This window comes from Ostrinia nubilalis, chromosome 3 (assembly GCF_963855985.1).
Source record: "Ostrinia nubilalis chromosome 3, ilOstNubi1.1, whole genome shotgun sequence".
Taxonomy (NCBI): domain Eukaryota; kingdom Metazoa; phylum Arthropoda; class Insecta; order Lepidoptera; family Crambidae; genus Ostrinia; species Ostrinia nubilalis.
Window position 1 is genome coordinate 4,598,740 of NC_087090.1, and position 6,922 is coordinate 4,605,661.

At 38.9% G+C, this 6,922-nt stretch overlaps 1 protein-coding gene across 1 annotated transcript; it reads left to right on the plus strand.

Moving 5' to 3' along the window:
• Positions 1 to 620: 620 nt before the first annotated feature.
• Positions 621 to 6,531, plus strand: LOC135088139 (TATA box-binding protein-like 1). Its single transcript, XM_063983021.1, has 4 exons — positions 621 to 888; positions 2,465 to 3,033; positions 3,371 to 3,465; positions 6,317 to 6,531. Exons 2-4 carry the CDS (start codon positions 2,480 to 2,482, stop codon positions 6,529 to 6,531), a joined length of 864 nt encoding a protein of 287 aa, XP_063839091.1. The 5' UTR covers positions 621 to 888; positions 2,465 to 2,479.
• Positions 6,532 to 6,922: the final 391 nt, after the last annotated feature.

Here is a 6,922-nt window from a genome sequence, read left to right on the forward strand (position 1 = left end):
CCTATATGTTTACCAGTTTGGTGCAACAAGGGCGGATAACACAAGTAAAAAAAATCGCATTTTAAGATATTTCCGATTGCTTTAAAATAGTTATAATACCTTAATCTTATTGCTACACCATGGGACTAACAAATAATAAAGTAAGTGTAAGTCAAATTATAAACATTAAAAAAATATAAGACATTATAACTTTCATCGTCAATTTTCTCGAAACTCAATTTTACGAGATACGCCCTTGTTGCACCCAATGCTTCAATTCGCTATTGATGGCTGCCATGGCCACATTTAAATGGCCACTATTGCTTGCTACGTGATTGGGAAACTTAAAGAAATTTAATTCAAAACACTTCATCATCATAGGGCAGCATTTAGCTGCAGCTGCAAGTGCTGCAACTCTCATTTTTTTTTTGTACACTTTAAAAACGCAAAATTTATGGAATCAATATCTTAATATCCCTGCAGTTTGTAACTTCAGTGTTTATAAATTAAAATCACTTTATTTGATATTTGTTTTAATTGAAATATTCAATTGATTTCTGAAAAAAAAAATATTATCTGTATTATTTTCATAGACAATAAAAATCCAACAAAAGGATCGTTTCGCAGTTCGCTCATTCCATATGGCTCATTCATTCATTCGTCCAAATGGAACATGGCGGTGCTAGGCAGGATGTGCATAAGTCTGTAATTTTTGCATTTATCAACGAGTTGCAGATTCAAGATTAATTTTAGTTTCTTTTTGTTCTACTTTGTGTATTGATTACCTAATTAGTGAAAAATATATCCCTGCCAAAGGGATTGTCGTTGGACTTATAATTTTTGCGATGATAATTATTACTTCATTGGTGGTGTAAAAATAATTGTGACAAATATACCTCATTATCTCAGGTAAACTGTTGTTTTTATCAATAATATACCAGTTAATTTATTACTAACCCTTCGTGTTAACACCTAAAGTTGACAGCATCCGCCGATTAGTCGCAATTTAAGTCCCGAGTGTGCCCCATTTTTGTTCAAGATCACTCGTATTAATTTACTTATTTATAGTTCAGCTATTGTTTTCATTACCCTGGCTGATACTTTATTCTTATTTTATAATTTGCATATTGAATCCATCTGTCTTAACGTGCCGTAGAATGACAGATTCATTTCTTTGTGCCCCCAACAATCACGTGTGATCCCAGGTCGTTATAGGGTCAATAACTGCTGAGTATGACTTTATTTCGGATGCTTAACCTCTGAACAAGTATGTAAATATGTCTGGGTAGGTACTAAAGTATGTATTCCAGTAGTAACCGATATAGACGTAGAATTAACAAGAGGTTGTGCTGAAGTGCATAGTTTATTTTCGCTGTTTGTATCCTGTAGATGAGCTTGTAGCATGTGCTTGGGCAAGTGCATAGCCCGCAAGGCAGCAGGCGGCCAGGGTGTGGGGTGTATAGTGTTGCAGGGGGGGCGGGGCGGGGGCGGGGACAGTCAGCTGTGCGAGTGTCAAGTCACTGCACCCCGCGCCCGCCGCGCCGTGGGAAGTGCTCTAAATTGTAGCCCCCCTGCTCAATTCACCTCCAAAATTCCTAACTTACAGTTAGTTTCTCAGCACTGAGCATGGATTTCCTGTGATTCTTCTTCATTTAGGTAACTCATTTATTAATATAATTCAATTTATAAGCTCATGTGGCAATTTTACCGTAGTAGTACCATTTGGAACCTAAACAGAGTGATGTGCCAAGGTATTAATGATTTTACTCCTTTTATTTTATGGTTGACTCATGTATCCAGCCATTGAATTAAAAATAATTACAAATTAATTAATAAGATTGTTAAAATTAAATTAAACTTGTTAATAGTAGTCATTAATTTCAAAACATGCATTATAAGTAAAGGCTACATATTTTTCTTATTTCATATCAATGTCATTTACCAGAAGTAATTTTAACGTTTTTACTGTATACAATTTTTTATTTCAAATGCTCATTAGCTGTAGATTTATGAACTAAAAATGTTTTTTGAAGATTAGATTAACTTAGTAAACAAATTAATGACGAAATACAGTGTATTATGTGGCAGTCATGCATTATGGAACATGTTTTCATTGTTTCACGTGTGTTTGGCATTGCCATTGTTGCGCAATCAACAATTTTCAATAAACTCTTTATGGTTTGTGGAGCTTACGATAACCAGTCTGCTTGCACTTTACTTCCATACAATGTTTTTATCAATGGTTGATTAAAATTGTGATTCATTTCCTGTTGTAAGTATTCTTTTGCTAAAATTAAATGGCACAGTTTTAAATATCCGTACACTACAGGGATTATTTTAACTTATTCCAATAAAATGTGTAATTACGGCATACTTTTATCAGACAATATTATGATCTGTCTATCAAATTGTTTAAGAATTTGGAAACCTTTCTTATATTAAAAATAATAGTATGATTTAAACTCACTCTTTCGTATCATTGCAGCAAGGCGTGGTGGTCATGGCTACGCTCATCCAAGAGAATGGCATCAAGGAGTTGAGCAAAGGCACCCACGGCGTGGTGTCGAACCATGGCATCACCGCGCACAGCGTCGCCAGCCACATGGTGCCGGACCACGAATACTGCGAGGCGGGCGCCGCCGCCGCGCCCGCGCCCGCGCCCGCGCCCGCCGCCGACGACGACGACACGCCCGAAATAGACATCATGATAAACAATGTCGTGTGCAGTTTTAGTGTTAAGTGCCACCTCAATCTGAGACAGATCGCGTTGAACGGTGTTAACGTCGAGTTCCGCCGCGAGAACGGAATGGTGACGATGAAGCTGCGGCGGCCCTACACCACGGCGTCGATTTGGTCGTCGGGCCGCATCACGTGCACGGGCGCCACGAGCGAGGACCAGGCCAAGGTGGCGGCCCGGCGGTACGCGCGCGCGCTCCAAAAGCTCGGCTTCCAGGTCCGCTTCCAAAACTTCCGCGTCGTCAACGTCCTAGGCACCTGCCGAATGCCCTTCGGCATCCGCATCATAGCCTTCTCCAATAAATACAAAGAAGCAGAGTGAGTATTTTTGTATTTTTTGTTCATATTTTTATCGTACTATATTTTTCTGTATCAATAGCACAATGAACTTGAGATATCAATTTAAACTACTTACATTTTTATTTACGTTAGTTCGTTTACCTCTGATAATGATATGCTCAATTTAATCCTTTTTCGGAATTCAATTAACGCTTATGCTAATGTTGTCATGCTATGACGAACAGTTTTCGATTAAGGGATCTATTGATTCAAGTTATTTTTGATCCAAGTCGAACCTAAAGCTTTATTCAAATTAAATATTTTGTTTCAAATTAGTAATATTACTTTCCTAAACATTCATTTCATTCCATTTCAGTTATGAACCAGAGCTACATCCAGGTGTTACGTATAAACTATACAATCCTAAAGCTACATTGAAAATATTTTCTACGGGTGGTGTCACAATTACAGGTATGCTATAAAGAATTTTAATTTATGATATAAAACTACAAATAATATTTATTAAATAACAAATCAAAACAATAAGGTCAAAGTTAACATTTTTTATATATATGAAAAGGCAGATTGTGTTAACAAATGTAGCGAAGCAGAGATTAAACTGTGCCACACACACAAACAATTATTATATAATTTTACAATCTGTATGTCAGATAACGTAGAACCACAAAAAAAGAAGCTCAATAGATAGGACTTTCTTGATCATTTTAACATAATAATAATCTACTAAAACATGTTTGATTATTTTAACAATATCAATGTAGATAACAGAATAACAATGACTGAGATAGTATATTTTTGGCTATTTACAACTAATTTTATATAGAAACAAAACAATAATTGTGAAAAGAAAACAATCATGTACAAAAATGTACATTTGATGTTCACATTTTAACAGTCATAAATTCAGTTAATTTACACAAACGGTTGTTAATAATGATCATATCGTTCTGTGCAGTGAATTATTATAAAGATACAGTAACGTAAACATAATGCCGAGTTATTTAACTGCGGTTTTATTGTTAAGGTCGCGCAATGAAGGTCTCCTTAGACATTTGAGACATGCTTTGTGGTCGATTCTGCTTTTGGGGATGGTATAGCAAAAGCCTTATTTAATAAGTGCTAATATACCAGATGATGATGAAAACTAAGCTAACTTATGATTTGAAAACTGTCGTTTTACTTCCGACACCAAAGTATTTCGCTCTCCTTCCAAAATAATTAGCGCCTAACTAATCGCAAAGGTCAGTCAGTCACGATTTATCTATTGAACTCGTTTTTCAATAATATTAAGTTATATCTGGTTTAACACATTTTTATTGCTTCTCATTTCCGTTTTTTTTACCTAATTTTATATAAAAAAGTACATTTATATCTATGTACTTAGTATCCGATTTCGTCACTTACGGGTCAGTGCGTAAACTTAGGCTAAGTTGCAACAACTTACTTTAACAATAAACGGTGTTTTTATATGGAGTTAGACAGCTTTTTTACCTTTGTTAAAGTAAAAGTAAGATGGTGCAACTCAGCCTTAGTAAATAATTGTTTCTGCCCCTAGATCTTTACGTATTCTTTCAAGTTTGTGCTACGTAGGTACTCATCTTTGAACTGAACTAAAGTCGGCAAAACATTACAATTTGCTAATGCCACACTTCAGATTAGTCCGAAGAAGTAAGATGAACCTACAGAATTCGGCAAAGATACCACCTGTATATTTGTAGAGAAGAAATTGGTAGTCTATTTACGCTTATGTGCTTCATCTTTGTCATGTTAGTTATAAGAAAAGTTAACGATCGTCTGTGTATCTTTGTTAGAGCTTTGTCTGTCATGTTTACAAAGAGGAAATACCAATGATCAGACGTCTTTGCTTAGAGGAGATATGTCTTTGTCGTATTTACAAGGAACCAGAGCCAGGGATTAGAAGTCTTTAATTAAACTATCACTTCAAAGATTTTAATAGCTGTTCAAAACCATGTAACAATACTGAGACATAATACTTACTCATTTATTGTTTATAAGGATTGTATGTGTTATGCCGGCTCTCCAGCGCATTTTTTGCCCTACACAATCAACAAGTACATGTCAACATTAAAAAAATGCCTACAAATAATGTTTCGTGAATGTTTGTTGATTGTGTAGGGCAAAACACGCACTGGAGACCCGGCTTTATAAGGCTTGATTTCCTCCTACGCTGACGACGGTCGCGTACATCGGTCGAGCGTACGAATAAACACAATGTTCTATGAAGCACCGCACTTAGGGTTGCCAGGTCCAAAATCACAAAAGCCGGACTTTGTGCAATTATTGTAAGCTCATGACCAACATCCTGATGCGTGCGCTTCTATGATTCTGTGGCTCGACTTTCACCTGGCGCGGCAACGGCAACCAAATAAAAAGCCGGACAGGCCGGACAAGGCAATTTTTGGCCGGACAAGTCCCTAAAAAGCCAAACATGACGCCTGGCAACCCTAACCGCACTGCAACGCCGTCGTCAGCGGCAGATGATTACATAGAACTAGTGTGTAATCGTGCGCGCCGCTGACGTCGGCCACCGATGTCAGCCTAAAAGGAAATCAAGCCTAATATGCCGGATACGGATGTTTTGTTCCTGCTTTAAAATAGGTTATCAGTGAGAAGTTTATTATAATTTGGCAAGCTTTTGATGGGATGTTGTTTCAGATTAATACTTATTAAATAATTGTCTTGAACAGTTTAGCTTTATCCTTAAAAAATCTGGATTATAATCGCTACAAGTGACATCCTTAATATTTTTTATGACCTCTGCCCCTAGGATGCTACTTGTCGACTAATAACCTCGTACGTAAGAGAAATGCCAACGTCAAGCCGGAAGCATACGACATTGTCTCGCGCGTACGACAAGCATCCGGAATTCGTATAGATCCGCCAACAAGTAGGCACAGATTGAATCTGTTCACTGAAATGATATGTCTACTTAACACTTGAAATGCTACTCCTTACATAGTCAATTTCGGTGTCTATTCCCGTCCCGTCTGATTAACTAGGGAGTGAAAGTAAGAAAAACTTTGTTAATCTTCTATTTTTATGTCAGCCTTTCTGGTCTGGTCATGACTTTATCGGAAAATTGTGTTAATTCAGTTTCGAACTTAACGAACTAGGATCAGATACTCAAGGGTTTTTTTGCTTTGTATGTTTCCCAAATAGGGCCCAGATCACCTCATATTTATTTTAATCTTATTCTAAGCATTTGACTGATGATGAGATGATGATGCCCCATCTCGATGGGTTTGACGTGTAATGTAACGTGCCGTTTCCCTTGCCGCAGCGCGCAGCGTGAACGACGTGCAGTCGGCGGTGGAGCGCATCTTCCCGCTGGTGTACGAGTTCCGCAAGCCGCGCTCGGCGGCCGACGAGGAGGCGCTGCGGCAGAAGCGCGCGGGCCGCGCCGGCGCCGCGCCCGCTGCCGCGCCGCCGCCGCCGCCCGCCGACCCCATGCACCTCGTCACGCTGTCCGACGACGACAACGACGCCTGGGAGTGACCGGCGCCGCCCGCCCAGTGATGCACGGACCATGACGCCGTTCCATACCAGACTCTCGGTTGTCAGTGCGCGCGTGTGATGTCGGCGAGCCACTCGGTTCATGCCAAAGATATTTATTAGGGGTGGTGCTTCGCGCCCGGCGCCCGCGCTTTGGTACCGGTTCGCTCCCGCGGACCCACCGTTTTCGTGATGCTCCTGTGACCTCTTGTGACCTCTAGTATGCGTAGGTGAAGTCGTTTGCGTCTAAACCAAAATTGTCATGAATTCTACTAAAAATAATGTTCAGAGAATAAATCTCGGTAACGATACTCAGTCTCGTTTTTCATTTGCTGTTATGATTGAAGAAGAAGTAGTGATAATAGTGTTCAATAAGATTTGTTCTAAGAAAGAT